Genomic DNA, 26,390 nt, shown 5'->3' with positions numbered 1-26,390 from the left:
GGGAAGTTGATGAAATTTCAACAATAATTACTTATAAACATGTTGGTAGTTTTATCTAATTGTCTCTTTAAAAATTAAGAATAGGACTTTACGATACGAATTTTAAAAATCAATTCATCTATAAGATAAATTTAGGATAACTTATTATTAAGTTTCTGATTTCTTTTTTCTTTTTTATCTTTTTTTATTGTGATTTGATATACAGAGTTTATTTTTCTACTTAAATTCTTTATATCGATTTTGATTAAGAAGGCTTGAGATTATTTAGAAAAAATAGAAATTTATTAAAATTAAAGAGAAATTAAATGGCCTTAAAAATAAAAAAATAAAAAGAAATCGGATATATTTTACAATGAGATTTTATATTCAATAATTACATTCATTTTATATAATATAAATATTATATCTAAATAAATTATAATAGAAAGAAATTATTTTCTCAAAGAAATAAAAAGCAACTACAGAGAAAAATATTAAACAAAATAATATCTTAGTTTTATTAGCTCACTAATATAAATTTGTATAAAGTAGGTTTTTTGATCAACTTTTACCGTAGCTAAATACATAAACTTAAATTTGTAAATATTTTAATTCAACCAAACAAATGTTTGCGAAGTTTTTACCTTCTCAGTTTGGAGGCAAAGGAATTCTAGAGCAAAGGTAAATTGCCTCGATAAACTAGTTAATAGAAAACAGAAACAAAGAAAGAAATGGCAAGAGTTTCGTTGGACATGAGAAAACTACTGTGCCAAAAGCCTTGCACAACACTCCTAATCTAGAAACCCTATCTGCTACCCTCAGCCCTTTTCTTTCATTTCAGTAATCACGAACAGCGATTCAGGTAGAGTTTTACTTCGCTTCTCTTATGATTCTTGATTTCCTCTTCTTAATCTCTTACCTTCCACTTCATTCCCGTTTTCTGATTCTTCCCTCTCTATTCTACAGTTTAACCTCACTTATACACGGATTAATTTGTTTTTTCTTTTAACTTTTTCTATTCCTCTGATTGGTTCTAAAATTTAAATTTCAAGATGACACCTTCTGGCCCTTTTGTTTAGATGTCGGATCTGAATTTGATTATGATCTACACTGTTATTATCATTTGGGGGGTGATGCTTAGTTTGTGATTATTTTAGTGAAGTAATGGCGTCAAAGCTAGCTCAGTTGCAATCAAAGGCAACACAAGCCTCGCAGTTCGTGGCGAAGCATGGTTGTGCTTACTTCAAGCAGCTACTAGAACAGAACAAGCAGTATATCCAAGAACCACCCACTGTTGAAAAGTGCAATCTTTTGTCAAAGCAATTGTTTTACACTCGTCTTGAAAGGTTTTCATTTTCTTTTCCCCTTTATCCACTTCTTGGGTGCTAAATTAACTACTTGCATTGCAATGTCATGTTGATTGAATTCAGTCCCTAGCAATTGCACATGTTTATTTTAATGTACTTGGCTATTGCTCTGATCTGATTTCAATTAGTTTTATGAACTAAACAATAAATAATTGGGATGAGTAAGCTCTGTTAATAAAGATCTTTGGCCTAGATTTTCATGCTGCAAGAATTATTGATGGCTGTGACACAAGTTACAGGTTGCTTTTAGAGAGAATGAAACATTGAAGTTGATATGTTAAATATCAACTGTTTTATTTATTTAAAAAAAAATTCTCCAATTTTCTTTTTCTTTTTTCTTAATCCATTCAAATCTAACCAATAACGAATTTGAAATGGTTTGAAATAAAAGAAAATCGATTTAAATAAGAAGATGATATTACATATAGTAAGATGAGGTGTGAATGCTCGTCCCCATTTGTGAACACACTAACTTCATCACGTGTTCTACATGGGTATCATACTATATTATAGCTCCCACGGGTCCACCCACATTTTCTCAATTTCTTTACCATCACAATTAACAATCTCATTAATATTTTTATTTACTAATTTTAAGGAATAATCATATAATATAACAAAAAAAAAAATTGTCTATGGTGCCTTCTTTCATATAAACATAATTTGTTATCATATTACGTATGCATAATTACATATTTATATATTATCAAAATATTATGTTTATGTTTATGTTTAGATCTCATTAAAAATAATGAAATTCTAAATTCAATTGATTATAAATTATGAACCATAGTCTTATTGTATATAATTCTTTTAATTATGAAATAGTGGTGGCATATTTTTTATTTTAATTTCTTAAACAATATTCAGCCTGTTGTTTTGGTAATTAATAATTTGATCAAAGAGCTTTAACTACTAATAACAATCTTGAAGTCTGATCCAAGTAATGGTAAGAAAGCTATGAATAGGGAATTTTTTATCCACTTACTCCGATGACTAAATCGGAAAAAATATAAAATTTATAAGGATTATATTGATTGTAAGAGAATGAAGGCACTTGATGACTTAAAAATTTTCTAATCCTATTAGAAGTAAAGTTATCTATAAGGTCCTTAATCTTAATAGAATTAGTTTTTTAGAATTTGGATTTAATTAATTCCACATACTTGGTATATATGTAATATTTGTCTTTTAACTAGCATTAATCTACATCCACAATTAATAAAACTAGACATTATGGTTTTCGGTCCCTTTGGCTAAAGCAACTTCAATAATCAAAACTTTGCTTGACAAAGAGAAAAAGGAGGAATAGATAAAAAAGAGTTTGAATTAAAAATATAGAGATATACAACTCAGTTTGAGAGAGGACAAAGTGCCACGTGGAACAAGCCAATTGGGATGGGATGGCAACAACTTTGAAGCGAGGGACACGACATGAGAACCCTAAAAGAAAGGGTTAAAGCCATGAAAACTCACCAACTTTAAATACCCCCTTTTCTTTTTTGCTTAGCTGGACATGCCACATAGGCACACACGTAGGCTCGGCCTTTAGGAACTTTTTCTTTTTTCCCTCGAAGTTTCTACTTTGTTTTTTACTGGAGTATTATCTAATCCATGCAAATACAACTAATCGTGTTTGCTGCGGAATGAAAATCCATACGTACACCGACACTTGTCGTTTTGTATTTTGCACGTATTAAATTTGGAAAAATGACTAGACAAACCATAATATAATATTAATGACAAATTGATTCTCAAGAATCAATATTAATACTTCCAAAACCATTACTTAATGAGCAGTTGCATTTTACTACTGGATTAAACATACTTAACTGCTAAACAAGCATAACAAATTAAAAGTAAATTTTTATCAGTTTTGCTTTTAATTATTATCTGAATTATTTTTTTTATTTTTTTATTTAAGAATCAAATTAGGTCATTCTAATTCTAATGTTTAAAAATATAATAAAATACTTTTTATATTTTGAAAAAATGAAAATATTTACTGCCTTATCTAAGGAGCTTAGATACAATACTGTACTCGTACTCTGGATGTCGGTGCCAATAGTCACTTTCTATAAATTGACTATTACAATCACATTTTTCTTTTTTTTGTTTCATAGTCCCTTATTTTTTAAAATTAGAGGACAATATAAATTCAGTAATTTCTTCTACAATACCTTATCTTAAATCATATTTCTAGTCTTCAGATTTCCTTTTCTATATATATATAAAACTCTTAAAATAATAATAATAATTTTTATTTATATAATAGCTTTTTGAATACGCACTTTTAGATTATTAGAGAGGAGAATGATGATTAATTTTTTTTAAACAAAGACATGGACTGTCTCGTGGTTATGGTTAAAATGATGACATGTTTGAGCATAAATGAAAATAAATAATAAAAAAATATTAAATAATCATATAGGATCCAATTTAAAAACTAAGCCAATGGATGTGAAAAATTGAATAAATATATAACTATTTAATGTTTTGTATACTTTTTATTCAATTACATAGAAGAACATAATAAGAAGAAAAAGAATGTGAAGCAATTAAAAAAAAAAAAGATTATGTGTGTTTTTGTTTTGTTGTTGAGAGAATTATTATGTGTGGAAGTTTTAGAGTGTATTTCAATATTCCTAATTTATAGTCAACACATTCCAAATTCTAGGAAATAAAAGAGTGCCAAATCAGTATGTCATTATCAGTTTCTTTTTCTTTTTTGTTAAAATAATGTCTTATGAGTAAATTACAATCATTTTTCATTACCTCAAATTTCATATTTACATGAGTTTCCTAAATATAATATCTAAAATCCATTTGTAGCATAATTAAACCCAATAAATAGTCGAATTGAATTTCTGTAGAAATTTAAAGTTGACAAATAATTTATCATAAAAAGAAAAATGATGGGTAAGAGAAGAGGAGGAAGAAGAATAAGCAATATAGAGTTGAAATCAAGTAATTGAATTTAAAAAAAGAAAAAGAAAATGAGGAACAAAAGTAATTGAGATTTGAAACTGAAGGCCAATGGCGACATTATATCTGAATAAAATTAGGAACTCTGTGTGTTTAAGGAGTTGTGATTTTGGTGTGAGTTGAGTTGGCAATTTCAATTCTTTGTTTTTGGAAACAAAAAATAGTTTTTTTTTTTTTTAATTATTTAACAAATACTTTCAGGAAACGTTTTTACAATGACTAATTGAAAGTCGAAAGCTGCATCAGAAGAGGGACTTGTGGGTTACTGTCTGGTGAATGGTAATGACACATACCAACTCAAACAGAAAATGACATTTATTATTTATTATTATTATTATTATTTCATGCAGTTAATGGACCCTATTTGAATCCAAACCCGTATGATGTCTCAACTAAGAAATCCTGTGGTTGAAGAACGACTTTGCATCTCAAAAAAATCTTAGTATAATGGCAATAGGGGAGGGCAATACGGGTCTTGAGTTTTTATCATTTTATTAATAGTTAAATCTTACAATTCATATATTTTATTAATTTATATTGTTAAGTTTTATATATGTAAAAGTATTAATAATAATTAAGATAAAAATAAATTGTAACATGAGGATAAAACAATTCAATTTTACGTTTATCTTTATCTTATTACCATAAAGGATATAAAATCTTTTTGTTAAATTTTATTTTTGAAAAGAAATATAGATATTGTATTAATGAAGATTAATAAAATATAAAAATAAAAATAAATATTAAATATCAATAAATACATATAAATAAATTTACTTTTAATTTTTATTTATGTGAGAAAATAAACTACATATTATTTTTATAAATATCTCTTTAACGAGTTTAATTATTCGAATCTCATATTAAATTTCTTTTTTTTTTCTTTCAGTACGCATAGAAAGCAAATAAATGCCTATATATAATAGAAAATCTAAAGTCTCATGAAAGAAAATTTTAAAATATTCTAACAAATAACTATAAAATTTTCAAAAAATATATTTTAATATCTATTTATTAAAATTAATTAATATAATATAACAAAAAATTGATATCCACAGCAGAAATAAATAAAACTTTTATGAATTAAAAGAATGAGAAGAAAAGAAAAGAAAAAGCCGCTAGAAATTTGCCACCGGAGCAAATAAAGAATTTTCATGCTCCAAAATTTAGTTAAAAAACAAGAAATAGCCTTAGCTGTATATGGAGAAAGATGGTAGAGCAATGAAAATCCAAATCCCTGGCTGGGATATGGTAACAAATTAACAATATAATTCCAAAATGTACCTTTTTCTTTCTTTTAACCGAAGCTAATCCACCTCTTTTTTATAATTAAGGGATGTGTTGATAGCTTTCGCATAACAACTATATTATATTAAAATGTTTGGTAAAAATCTAAAACACATCATCTAATAGTTAATTTAGTCTCAATCAACTGCTCATTTTATCAACTATATTTCAGTGCTTTTTTTTATCAACTAATAACCGATTTGATTTTTTATTTGTTAGGACACTATTATCTTTATTTAAACTTATTAACAATAATTTACTTTAAATTGATCTCGTATAATTAAAATCTTATATTTTAAAATAAATAATTATTATTTTAAAATTATTGTTAATTGTTAAATAATTATAATATTTAAAATTATAGCATTTAAAATTAGAATTTTTTGTCAGTAGAATTTAAATTTAATTTCCTACTTTTAAAATAACATTTATAAATATTTTTAATAATAAATATAATTGAGTTGAAGAACATTAAGTATAAAATTTTTTATTATTAAAATTTATTTATTAATTTATATTATTAAATATAATATATTTAATGATAAATCAATACATTCAATTGTCATTTAACATACTAACAGCAATCACTAATAAAATTCTACCAAACGGTTTAATTTATTAATTATTAGCTACCGGCTGCATTGATCAGCTGAACCAAACATGTCCTAAGTAAATCTACTGGTCATGCAAAATATTAAAAAGTCAGAGTTTAAGACGAACAAAACTAAATAGTTAAATTTTCTCATGAAAATAAAACTTTTGAAATATGTTATTTTCTTCTAATTATTATAGACGCAATTCATATTAACTTAAAACATGAAAGTCCATTATAAAATCATTGAAAAAAGAAAAAAGTCCTAATTATTATTTTTCTTATTATTGTAGATTATGTCATGTAATGGAAAAGAAAGAAACTATTATTGCTTTTAAAATTGTAATGATCAGCAAAAAATTGCCAAACCTAAATATAAAATACTTTGGTTAGTCAAAGTCAACAATGCTGCAGCAAATGGCCCAACCAAACACAATAAAATCTTTTTTTTTTTTAATAAAAAATATAAAGAAAATGAGAGAGATATTGTTTTTCAATAGTTCGTATGAAATGAATACGGATATCCCATAAAAGGAAGGGGGGACGGGGGGCAAAAAAGTAAATCCAGAAACTGTCGGCTCTATTTAACTCTGGTTAGAAATTAACTAGAGTCTCAGGTTGCCCCTATCGAGTACGGACCTCTCGTGAGTTGCTTCCTCTCTCTTCTCTCTCTTTCTATCTATTAGCATATTCGAGCGTCGGTGACTCGCTTAATTTTAATTTCTTTTTCTCTTTAAAAGATAAATAAGAGATTATTAATTTATTTTTATTTTTTAGAGAGAGAGAGAGAGAAAATCTTTCCCAGAAAGCGAGAGATTTTGATATATAAGCCATGGAAGAAGCCAACAGAAGCGCACCCTCTCCAATTGATAATTAGAGAGACAAAAAAAAAAAAAAGGAGAGAAAAGAAAACAGAGAGAAAATGGCAGATTCAAGCGACTCTGTCTCCATTGACATGGAGACTCTCTCTCTTGCTGGAAAGGTAACATTAACAACCTCCTGGATTCCACATTATTATTATTTTCAAAGAAAGGCTGTTTGGTGTCTAAGAAAATGCGGGAAAAGGAAAGAAAAGGAAAGAGATAAGAAGGTTTTATAAAAATATGTTTAAGTTGTATTTATGGATTTGTTTTTGTTTGAGATTAAGTTGTGGTTTGTCTTTCATTAAATGTCATCAAATGCTAAGTTTGTTACATGCCAAATTTATGTTAATTGGAGTAAAAGAGAATATGTGCATTTCCTTATTGGCAAAGGTTTATGTGGCTAAATGAGCAAAAGCTTAGTTAGGTTTCTGAGGAAAGAATAAATTCACATGCATACGATTCAGTTTATAATACAGAATATACTTAGCTTGGATTGGCCTTTTCTAAAAACAAGTAAATGGCTATTAAAATTAATCAAAACTTGCTTTCTGATAATTCTAACTGGGACTGGATAATTGGGATTGAAATATCTTTTTTAACGCGTATAGATATGCAGGTAAGACCTATAAGCTTATGCCTTCGTTTTTTTTTTTTTTCTTTTTAGTAATTCCTTATGAAAAAACTGCCTGCAGGAGTTTCTTGTCAAGACTTGCCATGGTTGCGTATCTGTTTCTGTATATGGAGACCAGGACAAGCCGGCTCTCATTACGTATCCTGATTTAGCTTTAAATCGTAAGTATGTCAAAAACAAAAAAATTGATGAAATGGTCCTTCTGACAATGTGGGAATGTATTGAGATTTATGTTCATATTTTCATCATAATATCTGCTTCTAGATGGCTGTAAATTCTGGTTGTATGATAAAACTCAAAGAATTCAGATGTATGAAACTTGTGTGCTTGCTTGTTTGATTCGTTGCTCATTCTGGGGGCAGGACAAGACTGACCATGACCGCTTTTTCTGGAGACTCTACCTACTATGGTCCAACTGAACTTTTTGTCTTTCTATGTTTTTCAACAGATATGTCCTGTTTTCAAGGATTGTTCTTTTGTCCAGAAGCATGTTCTTTGTTACTCTACAATTTTTGCATATACCACATCAGTCCTCCTGGGCATGAGGTTTGTAGCTTGATTGCTTTACTGAACAATTTGGTTATGCATTTCTTTTGTCAAAATGTCTGTGCTGCACTAATTATCATTGCTGTTAAATGCTCCAGTTTTTCTTTGTTTCTTATCTGGTACTTTCTTCAAGAACTATTGCAGTTAGGAGCTGCCACAGTTAGCCCTGATGACAATGTGCTTTCTGTTGATGATTTGGCTGACCAAATTGCTGACATTCTCAATTATTTTGGGTAATAATGTTATTGCATAAACTTAAAGTTTCTATTTTAAATGTTCGCTGATTAGGGATTTGCTATACAGCATCTATCTTCTGCTTCAGACATGTTGTACACTGATTATTTTCATTCCCATTGGCCAGTGATGCAACTAGGTAGTTATCTAAAAATTAAATGTGCGGAAACACCCATTATTCGTTTTAGTGGCCTTATTGTCTCTTTCTCATCTTTTTTTGTATCATCAATTATCACCTCTATTTTTCTTATTTGGGTAGGAAATAAACTGATTTCGTTTTCTTCTTTTCATTCCTTCTTTTTCAGACTTGGTGCGGTAATGTGTATGGGAGTCACAGCTGGAGCTTACATTCTTACACTATTTGCTGTATGACATAATCTCTTTAATGCGCACAATCTGTTTGCTAACAATTCTAATTTGATTTTGACTCTAGGGATTCACTGGTCTTGGTTTTTGTCTTTCTTTGCAACAGATGAAATATAGGCAGCGTGTTCTTGGTCTAATACTTATTTCTCCCTTGTGCCAAGAACCCTCATGGACAGAATGGTTGTGTAATAAGGTGTCTTTTCTGGACCTTTTGTGATTAGTTGGTAGTCATGAAATCTTTTTCTAACACGACAATAAATTATTTGCAGGTGATCTCTAATTTATTGTACTACTATGGCATTTGTGGAGTGGTGAAAGAGTTTTTGCTGAAGCGGTATTTCAGCAAGGTATTCTTGTACTTCTAGTCTACCCAGAAGGTTATGTCAATACATATTTGGATTTGTTGAATGATCGATTCTAATTGGTGATACCAGGAAGCTCGTGGTAGTGCTCAAGTACCAGAATCAGATATAGTCCAGGCCTGCAGAAGAGTTAGTCTTCTGCCACATTTATTCATTCATATATTTTCTCCCTCCTATTTTTGATAGATGCTTATATACACAAAAAAGTCAACTTATGATCAGTAGTATATTATTGATCCCAACTTGATGATGTGTGGCTTCTTTTTTGTTAGTTACTGGATGAAAGGCAGAGTCTAAATGTTTGGCGGTTTCTTGAAGCATTGAACGGGTAATTACTGTTTGTTAGATATTTTACTTCTTATTGGTGCACACTTAACTCATGTAAATAATAAAATCTCTGGTTTGCTTTCTGAGGCTTCTTTTCCTTGACAAGGGGTCACTTATTGTCACTGCATCCTAAAAGAGGTGTTTCAGAAATAAAAAGTGAGGCTCATTGCTTTAGCTTTTTGACATGACATTTTATATTATTCTCTTGCAGGAGACCAGACATTAGTGAAGGGCTGAGAAAGCTGCATTGCCGTTCCCTTATATTTGTTGGGGAGAACTCCCCATTTCACTCTGAGGCTCTTCACATGACATCAAAACTAGATAGAAGATACAGTGCCTTAGTTGAGGTATGCAATAAAGTTTGTATGCGGTAGAGTTTGAAAGTTTTGCAGGAATTTATTGGAGGAGTTTTATTTACATGGAGAGTGTTGGGATTTACAGGTTCAAGCATGTGGATCCATGGTGACAGAAGAGCAGCCTCATGCCATGTTAATACCAATGGAGTATTTTCTCATGGGATACGGGATGTACAGACCACCTAAGTTGAGTGTCAGTCCGAGAAGCCCCTTGAGTCCGCTGTGCATTTCTCCTGAACTCTTATCACCGGAAAGTATGGGGTTGAAGTTAAAACCAATAAGAACCCGAATACCAGTGGAAGTGTGAAAAGGATTTGCATGTCTGGAAAGAACGCTTTTTGTAATCTATTTATTGTATTTTCTTTGATGGATTGGGAATATAAAACGTGAGGGGATTGCTAGAAGATTGTAGATAGAGTAGAAAGATGAAAAGTACAGGGGAGAATAGTAGAAAGACAGCAGAGGTCGCCATTCTTTCATTTGTAATCACAAGTGTTAGTTGATGTCGAGGAGGATTCAGATACTTTTGTAAAGCCTTGTAATAATCATAAGCAAATGATAATAATAGCAAGAGTGTACGTTGAACTTATGATTTCTCTCCTTTTCGGAAATGGCAAAACAAAGAATTATGGTTGGCTTCCACGTCAATCAATTTAATTGAAAAATTCTTTGTTCACAAGGTAGGAAATCCTTAATTTAAGTTAAAACAGGTGACTTCTTATAAGAAGTCTTGATGGTGGGGAGTGCAACGTCCCTTTCTCTCTTTTCTTTATACTGCTTCTTATGGAAGCCTTGTCTTTGAGACTTGGTATATTTAAATTTAAATGATTTGTCATCCTCAAGGGAACTCTGTGCTTTGGGATGTATCAGGAGGAGATGAGAAACCGAATAGAACATGCCCAACTTTGCAAAAATTCAGCTATTCAGGTACTGAAATTATGGGATGAATTTTGAGAAGGTGCCAGCTAGACTTTCCACTGCCACTAAATCCGATTCTTCAAGGCCTGCTTAAAGAATAATTAGCAGGTAAAGTGGACCAAATAACTCTGTTCTTGTGCCCACTAGTTTAATAATATAATAGTACTGTCAGTTGCAGCATTGGCTAATAGTATAGCGACTGAATATCTGCTGCATTGTGGAAGAGTGAATCAGGATTCAGTCCATACAATACAAAGTAAAGTCTAAACAATATTTGTTTAGGTTGGAACTATTATAATCAAGTGTCTAATTCATAATATAAAAGTTATAGATGGTGTAGGAATTGTCCAAAATCTGTTTCAGGCTGTAGAGCGTCAGGAACCTTGCATAAAATGCAATTTATATATTCTACTTGGTTAGTTACGCCAGAGAAGTTGTATATAGACAATAAATGGGATGGGCTGACATGGGGCAACAATTCCATTCCAACGAATTGTGACATAAGGATTATGCCAGCAACTTGGTAGTAGTCCATGCATTCTGTCTAATCATATCACTTTCCATTGAAAAGCACGATAATTTCCTTGCAGAGTGTGTGAATCAGCGGAGTTACTTTCTCAGGAAAATCATTGCAATTAAATGACAGTGATAGTGACAGTGAATTTACATATAATCCCACCATGAATAAGAGATCTTAAGAGCAAATTTAATCTCTACTATAATTTATTGCCAACAAAGTTCCTATAGTAGCAGTGCTCTTACTACTACAACTAGCCAACCAAGATGGAAAAGTTCTCCCCAATTCTAGCGGGGAACTTGTAGGACGTCTCTGGTATATGAATCATGCGAAGAGATTGAACCTGTCTGAAACTTACAGTCAACTGGAACGACAACTAGATCAGTTCTTACACTGCACTTCTCTTCAATTAAGATGGTATTGATTAAACTCAGCAGTCTTGTGCCTAGCTCCTCTCCATCACTCCATTCTAGAATTTTTGCCTTTATAAGGTTTTTATTGCTACAAATGAATTCCCATAGCGGAAAATCTTTCCTTGGCATTACAAACTCTTCTTCTTTAAGCTTTAATGTCGCGCAGAAATCAGGACTTCCATCACCAACATAAATGAAACGTTTTTTTCCTCCTTCAGCAGAAACAGAAGCTCTGATCCTATCCATCACTATACCCTGTTCATTGACAAGGCAACACTACGAACTTAGTAGTGTCCAACTATATTTAAAATCCCATAATCATTTTTGTTATCTCTGAAGACCAACTGATAAATTGCCTGAAGGTGTATTATCCTAAGGCTCAGCCCTTGGCCACTCTATTCCACTTAAAAAATTTGAAAAATATTTGACAAGAGTTGAACTTCTTTCATAAATTGAACGATCAATTTGAACAGTTGTAATTTTATTCTACTAGCTAGTCTTTCGATAAGGCAACGGGTCTCAAATGAATGTCAGGGGGAAGTGTTAATGAAGGGAAGACAATAGACTTGCCTTGCACATATTAGGAGGGCAGATGGTGCAGCCATGCGAAGATGTTCTGGGATCATGGTACTGTGAGATTCTAAGCCTTTCTTCTGTATCAACATAAGTTGGGTTTGTATAAATCTCAGAGAAGCAGTCCATCAACCCATAATGTTTCAAGATTGTCTCAATAAAGAAGGTGTTTGCATCACTTACTATCCTCAAATCAAACCTGAAATTTGTGAAGTTATTACATGCGCGTATTATATATATATATATATATATATATGCACACAGCAAGCACGCACGCACAAGTATGAAATATTGATAAAAAAGGAAGTACCCAGAAGCATGAGCCGATTGAATTGCTGAGATAATCCTGGGATGCAGTGGAACCTGCCTCAAGCACTCAGCAATATCCTGAATTGTCTTTTTGCGGGAGTGAATCTCGATCATCATTTGGTCCTGAAAAATTTAATGACAATAACCCAATTTAAGAAATAACAACTAGCAATTTTGTTATAAAAATAAATAAATAAATACTCAAAATATATTTCTACTGAACTTGTATGCTATTTATCAAATACCAACTGCTGATAAGCAAATGAGGTCAATAATCCAGTTGATAAATAGAAGATTCATGTAACACAGGATATACACACACACACACACACACACACATATATATATATATGAGTCATAGAGAAAGAAGAGGCATGTAATATAACAGGGGTGGAAATAAGAATTAACCATGAGAGAGTTCCAGGGCAACGTAGGGAGGAGGTGAAGAAAGGTGTCATCAACGCCAAGCTGTTCAACAACCCAATTATCGCTATCACAATCAATAAGTGTCTTGTCAAAGTCGAAAACCACCACTACTCTTGCCATTGCACCACCACACCTGCTGATTTTTGCATGCATACAAATGGAGAGTGAGTGTGCCTGTGTCAAGGAATTAAAGAGGGATACTTATATTGGGTATTAATCAAATTGATTACAGCTTAGAAACCACTAGAAACATGGTGCATGTACATGTAGTGGACATAATTGTGTCATACCCTATTTAAAAACCACAATTAACGGTAGCCTAGTGGTTAGTCAATTTTCATCAAGCCACTCAGGGACTTGAATTCCAATTTTAGGAGAAGGCTCCTTTGAGAGTATTTTTTCAAAAGAATTTAAAACCTCACTTTAGTTGAATCTCTTTTCCGGACTCAAGATTGATATTGCCGTGATTGATTTGAACTCCATCACAGTTAGCTGTAGTTTTAAGAATATTTTTCACTAAAAGAATACTTTTATAATTGACTATCTATTTTTTAGAGTACCTGACACCGGTTTCATATTAAATTTGAATAATTGGATTACTTATTTTAAATTTTAACTATTCAATTTTATTTATTTAAATAATTTAAAATTTTGAACAACTAATTAAAAAATTTAAATTTAACTCAAAATAATAATAATTGATAAATAGTAATTTTCTCAAAACTAATTCATTTTTATTTATTAAATTAATCATGTTTATTAAACTAAAATAAAAAATTATAATATATTTTAATTTATTTTATTTATAATTCTTTTATTTTCATTAATATAATCAAATATTTGCTTAAAAATAGAATATATGCACTTGTTCAATTTTATAAATATTATTCTTGCAACTGAAGTTGATAAGTCCTATAAAAATAAAATATTAATGTAGCAATCAATTTACATATATTTATCAAATAATTCTAAATTAAATTATCAATTCATATAAATTGAAATTTTAAAATTAATTTAATTGTATATTATATCTATTATGGTATTTATATTATTACATATATAAGAAAGATTAAATAAAATAAATATTAAATTTTAATAAAAAATATTTATTAAAAACAAGACGATACCACTTCAAAAATGCCAGATGAAATTCTATTATGAAATGATTACAGTAGGTTATGAAATTTATTTTTAATAATTGAATAAAGAAGTTAATTGAAATCAACAAAAATCTGGCACGGACAAACTTAATCCATATAATTAAAAAATTATTTATTTTTATCTTATTAATTTTTATAGTTAAATAGTAAGAATTTTATTTGGCATCATTTACCTCTAATTTACATATAAATATTGTTGAATTTGATTTCATTAAATATTAACAATTCACTATAAATATCTTAATATAAAATGACTTTTTAATTTAAATACGACATATTGAAAAAAATAATAATTAAATAATAGACTTTTAGCTTTTTATATTTAATAAATTAAATATCAGGATATATATTTTAATTATCTAATTTCTTTTTGTTTCCTCTAAAATTCAAAATATTTGTCATTTTTATATATATTATTTTAATACAGCAAAAATTTAAAATAAAAATAATTAAAAGAGAAAAGTGGTTTGCATATTTTTCTGAATAAAAAGCATTTTGTAATTGGTCTAATTTTAATTCTAGTAACCTTTAAATAATATTAATGCTAAAAAAATTTGTTACTTGTTTTACCTTTCATTGTAGGTATAAATAATTGTGACACTGGTATCGTATGACATTAAATCAATTGTTATTTTTTTATTAAGTAATTAAAAAATAGTCTATTTAAAAAAAGGAGAAAATAAGGAGGTGGAATCCTATACGGGTATGAAATCAGATTTTTTATTTATCATTTATTAATTTTGATCCTTTTCGTGCACCATAAATTTCAGTAAGTATATAGCTTGGATCTATAAAATTTTAATAAATAGAAAATCATAATTTTAAATGAAAAAGATTATTCGCCCACAGTTTATTCTTTGACGAAATATATATATAAAAGCAAGGAGTGAGTATTTTTAATATTTTTAAAAATTAATTACTTAAATATAATGTGATTAATCAGTAATTTATTTATTCTAATTCTACTAATATTTAAGTTAATCTGGTTTCAAAAAAGATATTTTAAGTTAATCTAACTCGATTTTAAATCTATAAGTAACTAGTTATTGATCAATGCGTTGCACGACTATTATTATTATTTTAATTATAAAATTAAATTGATAGATATAGTTTAATAAAAAATTTAATACTTAATATTAATTTATAATATTTTTAAAAAATAGCAAGATAACTATTTTTATATATTTTTATTTTTAAGAATTTTAAAATTCTATTAGTGTAATAATATAAAAATTATTTTAAAATATTTATTAATTAATTTTAGTATTATATAACTTAATAATATAATGGATATTACTATTTTTAGGATTAAAAATTTATTATATAATTAGAAAATTAATTTATTATTAAAAATATTATTTAAGATATTATTTTCTAAAATGAGAATTATTATCTAATTAAAAAATTTAATTTATTAGTTAATATAATATTAAAATATAATTAATGTGCTTTTTTAGGATAGAATTAATATCATTGTCTGATTGAAAAACTATTTATTAATTATGTTATGTTTTAGGATTAGAATAAGTGTTTGATTATGAATGTAACTTATTAATCAATAAATTAATAGAAAAAAATTTTAAAATTAAGTTTGAATTCTGTGTCAAAAATAGTGCACATGTCAAAATAAAAATCTTACGTGTCAAAAATTAAATACACATGTCAAAAAAATTTTAGGTTTCAGAAATTAATATATATATATATAAATTAGATTGGTTATTCTTATCTACTAATATTTAATTTAAACTAGTCATCTACTATGCATTGCACGATAATTATTATTATTATTTTAATTATAAAATCAAATTAATAGATACAATCTAATCAATTGTTCAATATTTAAAATTGATTTATAATAATTTTAAAAATAGTAGCAAATTAACTATTTTTAAACGTCTTTAATTTTTTAAAATTTTATTTATATTGTTGTATTAATAAAATCTTTATTTATTAATATTATCTTTAAATTAATACTATCAATATTATTTTTTTATAATTATAATCATTATCTAGCTAGAAAATTAATTTGTTAGTTAATATAATATTAATATTCTATTTTTTAAAATAATCATTATCTAATTAGAAAACTAATTTATTAATAATATGTTATTTTTTAGAATTAGAACGAGTGTTTAATTAGGAATGCAACTTATTAATCAATAAATTAACAGAAAAAACTATAAAATTACACATAAGTTTAAATCTTATGTATAAAAAATAATACATATGTTAAAATAAAAATCGTACGTGTCAAAAATTAAGCACACGTGTTAAAATTTTTTTGAATCTCATAAATCAATATATGTATAGATTTAATGTGATAAAGCAATTCTATCATTATTATATAGGTCTAGTGATTGTCCATCATAATTTTTTTTTCAAAAAATTAATGATTTTCTTGGTATGTTAAATGCATTATATAATTAAGATAAAAGGTTAAAGTAATCGTAATCTTAAAAATACTTTAGTGTCTATACTTCTCTACTTTCAATTTTTCAAAATTATCGAGAAAATTATCCACTTATTATCGTAAATATATGATCAAATTATAGTACATGATTATATAATAGATAGCATACTTGATGACTAATTAAAGTGGTAAGAGCATTCACTTTTTAGAGTGTAAAGTCTCGAGTTTGAGTATTTCCCTTCGTACTCAGGAAGTTTTTATCTTTATAGACAATGCAAGGAGATGACTACCTTGTTGTGTAGTCCATGACATATTTACATTTCAATGAATAAAAAAATATTAAATATTAATAAATTATATATTCTATTATATTGTGACTTTATATGTTTTGCATCTATTGGAAGAAGGTGTGCATAATATAAATAAAAATATTATGATATTTTAAATTTAAACAATTATGTTCTACTATATTATTTGTGATCCATAAGTCAATATTTAAAGTTGTATGAAATCTTTTATATATCAATTAACTCTTTTCATTAGTCATAGATTCCAAAATATTAATGGTATTGATGATATTAATAATGATTTTGATTTTTGTTTTATGAGTTACAAAAGAATTTTAGTTAACAATGAAAAATGGGTCTTCTTTAGATTACAATTTCTTTTTCCTCAAATTTCAATTGCTAAACCCAAAAGAAGTCTTGTAAATATATTCAAGTATGAGACTGTGTATTCAAATTCTTTTTATGCCGAATCTCATTTAGTGCAAAAGAGAAAATTCGAATTCGAAATCTTTCACTTTTAAGAATGTATGTTTTTGTGACTTGTGCTTAGAAAATTTGTATGTCATTTTCTTTAATTTTTTTATAATCTTTTAATGAATAAATTTTTGAAAAATTCCCAAATATCAAAATCTTAATATAAAAAGAAAAAGGAATTTTTATTTGAACTGAGAAGAAGAAGACATAGGTTACCAGCTGAAGTAACCCTCAAACATATCCGCTATGTGAAATGATAGTTTTTGTAAATCTTCTGAAAGACAGTAATTTTGGCAAATTGTTCTGAGCAATTGCAGCAGCAGCAGGAGGAGGGGTGGTGTCGCCTGTCATCACTTTTCCGCTTTAGTCGATTCATTTCACATCAAGTTTAATATAAGGTACCTTCTTATATTATATTTCCATTATAGGCATAAGAAATTGGCCTGACCCATTTCCTGACTAGTTATTCATTTCACTTCAGCCTTATTTTATTTTCTCCACCATTAATTTTCTGCCAAATTTTTCTAACTGACACCTTGACCAAATTGAATGGCCAACACTATGGCATCAAAGTAGCTGTTAAAAAGAACCCATATGTTTTACAAATCAAATGTCCACCTTGTATAATAATTATGCAAACAAAAGCCCCTCAGGTTCAAAAATTATATACAAGATTTTCTTTGGAGTTTCCAGAAGTTGATAAGCCAACTAACATGACAAATCAAGAATCAAACAAACATACTATTTACATACTCCTTCAATAATGATTTAAAAGACAATACTTCTTCATTGCATTACTATTTCAATAATAAGCGATCACTTTCTGGCATTTCTCGATCATATGATTGGTGGGTGTAGTGGCCCCTCTCTGCTTTTGTTCTATTAAGGCATTAATGCAGCTAACAACGTGCAAGCACTTTCTCTACACCACTGTTCTATTTTCTAAAATTAAAAAGAAAAGAAGAAAAAACTGTTTCTTTTTGGTGGTCAGACTCAAGACTAACAAGAAACCTCCATGGATTGAAAATTTAGAGGCACGAGGAAGAGCCAAATTACAACAAAAGAATGCATAAGTATATAAATTAGAGACTTCAAAAGTCATACTGCTAACTGATTAATTCTTTAACATGGCTTCAATGGGTTTATAAATATTGCGAGTTCACATCTGAACAGTAAAAAAATAAAGATCATATAAGAGAAAATAACAAAGAGCGTAAAAATTAATCTCATTGCACGTAAAATCACTTGGATTCTGATTTGTCTAATAAGACAAATAAAAATAATTGATAACCCCCAACTCCCCAGCTTTTCTTTCTTTTTGGAAAAAACGGAGCATTTATATATACACTTTTGAGTCCTTTTATGGATATGTTTTTGGTTGTCCTCTCCATTTCCTCTATTAAACAAACAAGTAATGCTTTGTCCCATTACCATATCTTTCTTCAACTTTTAATTCGTGTTGAATCTCAGATTCCTGATACTGATGTGGTTTCTCTGATTGCTGGCTCCCTCCTCGTTCTGACGAGCTTTTCTCTTGTTCATCTCGGCATACATTTCCTCGATCATTGGTTTCCATAGCCGAACGCGAGCATTAATGAACCAGTTTGAAACCTGATCATATATATCAACAAATTGGAAAAGAAATCTTGAAATCATACAAGGAATTCTTAACTTTAATAAGGACTATGTTGTTAAATCAATATATATACATGTATATATATATGAACTTCCAGGCTACTTTTGGGTGCATTTACTTGCAGCTAACTACGCAGCCTTCATTTTACCTGGCTCCTTGTCAATCCACTTTTTACAGCGAGCAAATGCTTCTCCGCATCTTTAGGGTACCTGAGATTCATCTGTGTTATAACTAATGCTCAGAGGAATGCATTTCAGTAATATTTAGGTCACGCACAAATTTAGTCCTACCAAAAGTGAAATGCATTCTTACGGGTGAAGGAAGTTCTGAAACATCCATGTGCGCAGCACTGAGACAGACCGCTCGGGCAAGCCTCTCTGGGGTCTCCACAGTTGATGATCTTTTTTCTTCAGTTGCTGCAGGGCCCATTGCTTTTGAAAATAGCAACTTTCGAGGGATCCTTCTGTGTCTGTTGCACCTCCACCATCAAAATGTGCTCCCATTGCAAGGATTTGGTTGCTGATCCTCTCCCTAAGGCTTTTATACAGGAAGGAGATTGTTTGGAGAGCAAATCGAGTGTGTATTTGAGGGTCCAACTCAGTTGCAGCATGGAATGCAGAGACAACTGTATGTATCTCATCCAAACATTGGTTATATCGGTCATCAACCTGAGTGCAAAATAGTATGAAAATAATGCCTGGTCACGCCCCTGATATATTAGTCCTTGTATACAGCCAAATTAGAAGGAGAATGATAGTGAAACCAAAATGACTCGATTCATAAGATTTTCTCTTAAAGTTTTTGAATTTTCAGTTTCAACAAAACTAGTATGATACTGCACTATATGCATATTGCATAAGTTGATTAAAATAAAACAGGAACACCTCATGTTTTCATTTCAGAGAAAAATAACAAACATCGTCAGTAGCAAGAACATAATGCAACAGGATATTTACTGCTAATGACTGGTAAAACATACCACTTGAAGTAGAGTCAGCAATTGTGTCTTCTTTGCTGCCAGTGCCCGTTTTTGCAGTGCAGGATCGACTTGAGCTTTAAATCGATTATCCTCATTTGGAGACTCAAGAGAACCCATCAGCCGCATCCCTCCCTCCATAGGGTAACTTGAATAGAATGATATATTTGCTCCCGTCTTGATCCCACCAGCTGAATAGATCATCTGGTCTAGATTCTCCAGTGAATAGCTTGCAATTTGCGCAAGTATCTCCTGTATTACTTGAAGAAATCTGGATCCTGATATTACTTGTGAGAATTGACCAGTTCTGTAAGAACCACAACTCAGAGAAAGCTCCTTGCTGCTTGAAGAAGTTTGTTCGGAGCCTACCCTTGATTCTTTCAAGCAATGGTGTGTTACGCCAGAACAACTTATCTCGGAGCACTGATCAGGGATTTGAGTCCCATTTATAGCAGAATGTTGGGATGTAGCCAGACTTAAAGATAGCTCATTGCTAAAGTTACAAGAACCATACGCATTATCAGCACTCAAGTTCACACTATTTGATGATATCCAGCTGTTTGGTTCCAAATTTCCCATGGAAGAATAAGGTTGAAACCCTGATCTTATAGGGGTTTTTCCACCAAGCTCTACCGGAGTAGGAAATTTGTTATCCTTAGAATTCATGTTACCATATACTTCATGACACCCATAATTCATTGAGGATGCAAAAGAAGAATTTAAATCATTGGAAAAGTCATAAGTTCGTAAAACCTCCAATGGATATATTGAAGGTTCCGAAATTGCTAAGTGGGTTGGATTTTCTTGAAGACTACTTCTTGAGGCTACAATAGTAGCAAGAGCAGGAGCAGAAATGGGTGTTCCACCCACAAATTGTTCTTGAAACTCAGTGTCTCTCGCAACATCCCTTCCAAGAGATGTAACAAATGCCTCCGAATCCTCAATTGCAGCTTGACTATCTGAATGAAGATCATGCATAGGTACTCCTCGTAATGCAGAAAGGACTGTATATCCATCCAATGTCTGGTTCTGGTTGTTGAGGTCAAATGAATCAAACTGGACAAGTGAGTTCGGGGTTATCTGTGACCCAATTCCTTCCACGGTCATTGAATTCCTGCCAATCATATCTAAGGGAACATTAAACAAGCGATTCTCCATCATATCACGCAACCGATGAAATCACATAGCAAGAGGCACTAGTAGCTTCACAATCTTCTTATGATTCCTTTATTTAGCGAGCAATTTTTCAGCTTCGCTCTTTTCAGGAACAAGAAAACACACTAGTTTAAAAGGAGCCTGATGTTGTGTTGTTCTTGTATGATTTAAACATCAAGTAACATCCATCTGGAAAATTTCCAAGAAAGTGACGAAGTAATTATATCATTTAAACACTCAAAAGAAGTGCACAGACACAGCTGACGCATAGAAATCCACACAATAATAATCAAAATATTGAACCAGACCGCAAAAATAATTTCTAAACACAAGGAACGACTAATCTGTATAGGCGTGAAAGAATAACATGGAACTTTATCACAAGGTGAGGTAGTAGTATAACTTGGACCAAAACTACAGTGGTAATGGATCTGTTATAAGAATGATTGTGCGAATATTGTATGATAACACTATCCCTATATTAGGGATTGGGTGATGCCAATGGAGCAGTTAAATCTGTAACATCATTATGAATCTCACTAGCTTGCAACAGCTACGGATTTAAAACGCACAGGACTAAAAGATTATGGATATCACAATGCAACCCCACTACACTGTTTCCGGAGCAACAAAACAGCATCCAGATATAGCAAGAAAAGACCTAAAAGAAGTCCACAATATCAGGCGATGAACCAACTAAATTTCATAGCTAAGAGGCTTAAATTCGTGCTTTGGACAAACATATGGAAATGAGCTCTTAACGTTCATATGATTACAAGCCTACTGGCCTCGCAGTAAGATTTACCTCTAAACAGGCGCCAGCGGAAACATAACAGATATGCAGCAGTGTTCATCTGTAAGTAGAAGGGAAAGCATGTAAAATGACCAACCTCGAATTCATTTTGTTGAGGAGGAGCTATCACCCACCGAGAGAGAAAAAACAAAGCACCCAAAGTTTTCCAGCCAGACAGCCTTGTAGAAAGCAAAATAAAGAGAGTCAAGAATTTTCATGCAGATTCATGGGATTTCTCAAAGAGGACATGAGAAATAATCACACTTACAAGACTAAAGTGATAGTGTATGATGATTGACACTATATATAGGCTTACTCAGAAAAAACACAAGACAAGCTATTTCAACACAAATCTATCTTGAAATCATTGGTCTCTCTTTCTCCACGAAAGAGTATAATCAAAAGCCAGGCAAACAGTAGTAACTTTGTTTCTTCTTTAAACAAAAGAAACAAGAACAAGGTGAAAAAGCCAACAGCTCATGCACTAAACCAACTTTTTTGTAACCACCAAAAAAAGAGAAAAACAAAACAACCCAGTATACGAAAAAATAAAGTGAGTTAACTTCTTTGTATGATCAGAAAAGTTAGTATTTTTTCCTTCAAGAATCCAAAACCCAAGAAACTGAGATTCATCAGATTTTCAGACTCCATGATCTCTCACTCACACCCTCAAAATAAAAGCTCCAAAAATACCAAATTAGTATTGGAAATAAAGGACAAACGAAATTCAGAAAACTCATTAAAAGCAAGAAAGAGAGTGCTTAAAGAGCCAAAGGAAAAGAAAAGCTTCTGAAGTGAAGTGGGAGAGAGGGTATGAAATGGACCCATTCATTAAGACTTTAGAAGAGAGAGAGAGAGAGAGAGAGCTACACACAAGAGAGTAAAAACAAGAAGAGAGATAGAGAGAGAGGGAAGCAAAAAATTTTACTCTTTGGTGCAGCAGTGCCACTCATTTCTGTTGCAGGCTTTAGAGGGCCCATCACCCTCCCTCTCTTTGTCCTCCTTACCACCTCTCATTATCTGCTTCACTACTGCAATCATCACAATCAAAATATCTGGATTCTCTCTGTTCAAACTCCTGTTCATGGCAGGTTTTCTGATCAGCAATATTTTTTCACAAGTTAAAATGAAAAAGAAAACAAGGAAGAAACCTTTGCTTTTTTAGCTATTTTAAGACTTACAACTTAGAAGCTACTGATGTTTGATTGAGAAAGATGAGTAAATTAAGTAAACAAAGCTTTAACTTTCTTTTCAGAGTCTAACAACTAAAACCCAAATCAATTATCTGAAAAGAAAGATAGGAAATTCACTTTCCTTCTTTCTTTCTTAAAAAAAAAAAAAAAGTTTAAAAAAAGAAAAGAAAATAAAAAAGAGACTCCTGTTTAAGCAGTGTACTTTTCTTTTACAGAAAAGAAATGGGATGATGCAAGCAAAAGCAAAGATGATGAGAAAATCTTTGGTGTAAAGATCTTTGACGAATTTACTGATGCAATTACAAAGCCTATCTATTTGTTTTCTTCTTTTGGGTTTTCTTTCTTTCATGACCCAACCCTATACTACTGCTATCCTGTTCATATGGCAAGTATATTGTCTGTAGACCATGATTATTAAGATGAGAGAGATTCACAAAAAATCTAATGATGTAACACTATTACTTCTATTTTCTTATCACGATCAGGAGATCTTTATGATGTTGTTGGATCATGATTTTTTCTTTTTCTTTTTATCTACAGATTCCTGAAAATCCCTATGGTTTGGTGTCCTAGGATCCTGATGTGATGATTCAATCTTTCTTCTTCTGCTGCTTCATGAATGTGCTGTGTGACCGTAATAAATTATGGTTTTGACATAAACTGAATGCAACTGGATTAATTGATGTTGCTATCCCTTTCGCGACATTACCCTATGTATATACCATAATACATGTATACTCAAAACCTATATAACAAGAAAATAATTTAAAGAATTTCTTGGTCACAAAGAAGCCACTGTGCTTAATTTTGTCATCATTTTTAAGAATGCCGGGAACGATAAAATCTGAATTTGAATCTCTTTACCCTAACGACACCAGGGGAACTCTTCTTTCTTTTCCTTCTCTCCCTCACTTGGAAATAATGAGACACATTTATAGTTATCCTCTAATGACTAGTTTGGACGGTTTGGTTAAGATTTCGGATTGGGATCAGAAATGAACTAAAAATCTAATTTTTTTATTTAACTATAATAATAATGATAATGATAATAATAATAATAATAATTAATCAATTATATATTTTGTTTAGGGTTTAGGAATCACCGTATCCACACTTTAACCCTGCAACTCTCTCCTTCGTGTAAGAAAACCGTATCCAACAAGATAGACCATCTTGTAGAAATTTCTCATATACCTAAGAATGTTTAAATAAAAAACACCCTTGTACCTATTATGAACCCATACAATATCTTTAAAAAATAAAACTTTGTCAGAAAAACCTTTAACCAGATTATCAATAAACAACTCCTTTCTGTAAAAGAATATATCCAATATTCTTCCCTTTCTCAATGTTCTCTTACTGCTACCACACAGGAGCAGTACGTTACTCTCGAAATCCCAACCTCCTTCATAGAACAATGGAGAAAACAGGGCTATACACACCTCCATCTTGGAGCAGTTAGACTAGTCATATCCTATCATGGAAGGATGGGTCTACCGGACACAAGATACCTCAAGTATGAGCATGCAGTGATCGGAACGATCGTCACAACACTCAACACAGGAAGTGTTGTCTTGACCTTCTTCCTTAATTTCAATTTATCTCTCAATGATCCTTATCTTTCCACTGCACTAAAAGTTCAAGTCCACATAACAGGAGCGAATCAACTCGATAACGCTCTCTCTGCAACCCTACACCATCAGGTAGTCTATAGACTACAGGATCATGCATTGAATCTGCAAATCTCAAGCTTCCAAGCCTCCTCTGATGCGTTGTTCATTATGGCCGACTCTGGCTAGATCCCTACTATTGTCCAGGCTCCCAAGCAACTGGAAAAAGAAGATCTACAAAAGCTGATCCCAACAGAATGGGTCACTAACTATGAGAAGCTTCAGGCATCCCAAACTAAGCCTGTTCAAGCTACGGACCCTCTTTTTTTCCAACAAAGAGCGGATTGTTAAAGCGATCTTCACAAAGATCGGAGAAACTTGACTCCATCCATTTTCAAGCATCCATGATACAACCAATATCAAGGCCAAGGGAAAAGATCTCTATTCATTCATTCCAGTCCTCTGGACACCAGATCTACGCCGCCCAGGTCAAAGGACACTTTGTCTGGGATGTTGCCCTAGAGATGTGCCGTCCAGGATGCACTTGTGATGATGACTTAGACTATGCTGAACCTTGCTTTCGGCATCCAAAGAAGAATCCTCGAAATATGTCACCGGACGCTCCATGTTCAGAAATAAGATCGAAGCCGGATGACTGGGATCCAGATGGTTTCCAGAAGCAACAGAAGAGCAAAACACCACTCCCAATGTTTGATGAGGCTATCAAACTCCTTACAAAAGAAGGAAAAACAGTCCTTGATATCTCTTTCGATGAGTTCAAGGTACTGTTGGCCCAACTCGGATTCGAATTTGGGAAAGCCCCTTCTGCAACCTGCAGAAAGGAAATCCAGCCAGATCTACCAGTGGTACAACCATCAATTCAAGGGTGCTACATGTTCCAGCCAGAGGATTTCCCTCCTTTAGGAAAAATGGAGAACAAGAGATCAGAAATTCTTCCTTCAAGGATTTCTCCCTCTGGATCTATAGAGCCCCTGACACCTCCAGAAGAGGTGCTAAACTGGCAAACCTCCAACTCGATCGTCCAGAATACTTATCTAAAAAAGATAGATGGGAAATTGGACCAAGCTTTACACCTGCCTCAAAAACTGGATCATAAGTTGGATACTTTCTCACAAGAAGTACTCCAGCTCCATTCATCGCTCATTGCAAAATATCAGGCTCTGGATAGAGAGCTTCGGATACCTCAGCCCATTACTCCCGCCTTCATGCAAAAAGAAAAGGAGATCACACGGTTGAAGAAACAAATAGATCAAATTGAGCATGATCTTCGGAGAGACCAGTCTACCATAATTTCATCATTTACTTCAGCAGCCTCCACATCATCTGCTATTGCTCCTTCATACTATTTTTCATTCCCTTTTCTTTTACAACCAGAATAACCACAAGAAACCCTTTATCAGCCATTTGGAACTTTCTCTCATCTTTACCCAAAACACCCAAAAAACCTAGAAAAGAAAACCTCTCCTCCTCGGGGAGCCCGTAAAGAAAAAATACCAGAGCAATCTCTCATCAGTCCGTATGATTCAAAATCCTCTTCAAATACTTCAGAGATGGCGGACATTACTGAGATTCTCATGAACACTTCCTCGGTCGGAAATAGTGGAACCTGAGGATGAGGATGCAC

General features: G+C 31.3%; 3 protein-coding genes and 1 non-coding gene across 8 annotated transcripts; 2 read left to right on the top strand and 2 right to left on the bottom strand.

The window, feature by feature from the left end:
• The first annotated feature begins 491 nt into the window (after positions 1 to 491).
• LOC8275614 lies at positions 492 to 1,554 on the top strand. Its single transcript, XR_007215280.1, has 2 exons — positions 492 to 841; positions 1,137 to 1,554. It is a non-coding gene; the product is annotated as an uncharacterized LOC8275614 (transcript).
• A 5,350-nt stretch (positions 1,555 to 6,904) lies between these two features.
• Positions 6,905 to 10,484, top strand: LOC8275613 (protein NDL2). The gene is made up of 11 exons (XM_002516414.4): positions 6,905 to 7,192; positions 7,766 to 7,865; positions 8,153 to 8,250; positions 8,395 to 8,483; positions 8,790 to 8,850; positions 8,957 to 9,043; positions 9,120 to 9,197; positions 9,285 to 9,341; positions 9,485 to 9,540; positions 9,751 to 9,886; positions 9,981 to 10,484. Exons 1-11 carry the CDS (start codon positions 7,133 to 7,135, stop codon positions 10,200 to 10,202), a joined length of 1,044 nt encoding a protein of 347 aa, XP_002516460.1. The 5' UTR covers positions 6,905 to 7,132; the 3' UTR covers positions 10,203 to 10,484.
• A 921-nt stretch (positions 10,485 to 11,405) lies between these two features.
• On the bottom strand, positions 11,406 to 13,395 carry LOC8275612 (thiamine phosphate phosphatase-like protein). The gene is made up of 4 exons (XM_048371653.1): positions 13,034 to 13,395; positions 12,627 to 12,748; positions 12,314 to 12,515; positions 11,406 to 11,998 (listed from the first exon to the last, which is right to left on the bottom strand). The coding sequence occupies exons 1-4, from the start codon at positions 13,202 to 13,204 to the stop codon at positions 11,618 to 11,620; spliced, it is 876 nt and encodes a 291-aa protein (XP_048227610.1). The 5' UTR covers positions 13,205 to 13,395; the 3' UTR covers positions 11,406 to 11,617.
• Positions 13,396 to 18,496: 5,101 nt separating this feature from the next.
• Positions 18,497 to 23,504, bottom strand: LOC8275611 (homeobox protein ATH1). Of its 5 annotated transcripts, XM_048372188.1 has the most exons (7): positions 23,124 to 23,504; positions 22,871 to 23,020; positions 22,040 to 22,121; positions 19,998 to 21,338; positions 19,331 to 19,686; positions 19,167 to 19,227; positions 18,497 to 18,993 (listed from the first exon to the last, which is right to left on the bottom strand). In XM_048372188.1, the coding sequence occupies exons 4-7, from the start codon at positions 21,153 to 21,155 to the stop codon at positions 18,832 to 18,834; spliced, it is 1,737 nt and encodes a 578-aa protein (XP_048228145.1). In that variant the 5' UTR covers positions 21,156 to 21,338; positions 22,040 to 22,121; positions 22,871 to 23,020; positions 23,124 to 23,504; the 3' UTR covers positions 18,497 to 18,831. The 5 variants fall into 5 exon arrangements, with proteins under 5 accessions (XP_048228145.1, XP_048228146.1, XP_015573163.1 ...); XM_048372189.1 differs by having other exon boundaries at positions 21,955 to 22,121; positions 22,871 to 23,504; XM_015717677.2 differs by lacking the exons at positions 22,871 to 23,020; positions 23,124 to 23,504 and adding an exon at positions 22,211 to 22,826 and having other exon boundaries at positions 21,955 to 22,121.
• Positions 23,505 to 26,390: the final 2,886 nt, after the last annotated feature.

Source organism: Ricinus communis, chromosome 3 (genome assembly GCF_019578655.1).
Source record: "Ricinus communis isolate WT05 ecotype wild-type chromosome 3, ASM1957865v1, whole genome shotgun sequence".
NCBI classification, from domain to species: Eukaryota; Viridiplantae; Streptophyta; class Magnoliopsida; order Malpighiales; family Euphorbiaceae; genus Ricinus; species Ricinus communis.
Note: the sequence above shows the minus strand (reverse complement) of the source record. Positions and strands in the feature narration are given on the sequence as shown.

Coding starts and splice junctions, on each gene's coding strand:
- LOC8275613 (XM_002516414.4), top strand. CDS start 7,133: ATGGCAGATTCAAGCGACTCTGTCTCCATTGACATGGAGACTCTCTCT. Junction 9,044..9,119: donor CAGAATGGTTGTGTAATAAG/GTGTCTTTTCTG, acceptor AATTATTTGCAG/GTGATCTCTAATTTATTGTA. Junction 9,198..9,284: donor TGAAGCGGTATTTCAGCAAG/GTATTCTTGTAC, acceptor TGGTGATACCAG/GAAGCTCGTGGTAGTGCTCA.
- LOC8275612 (XM_048371653.1), bottom strand. CDS start 13,204: ATGCATGCAAAAATCAGCAGGTGTGGTGGTGCAATGGCAAGAGTAGTG. Junction 12,516..12,626: donor CAATCGGCTCATGCTTCTGG/GTACTTCCTTTT, acceptor CACAAATTTCAG/GTTTGATTTGAGGATAGTAA. Junction 11,999..12,313: donor GCCCTCCTAATATGTGCAAG/GCAAGTCTATTG, acceptor GTCAATGAACAG/GGTATAGTGATGGATAGGAT.
- LOC8275611 (XM_048372189.1), bottom strand. CDS start 21,155: ATGATGGAGAATCGCTTGTTTAATGTTCCCTTAGATATGATTGGCAGG. Junction 19,228..19,330: donor TTTCAGAACTTCCTTCACCC/GTAAGAATGCAT, acceptor GATGAATCTCAG/GTACCCTAAAGATGCGGAGA. Junction 18,994..19,166: donor GTGGATTGACAAGGAGCCAG/GTAAAATGAAGG, acceptor ATATATGATCAG/GTTTCAAACTGGTTCATTAA.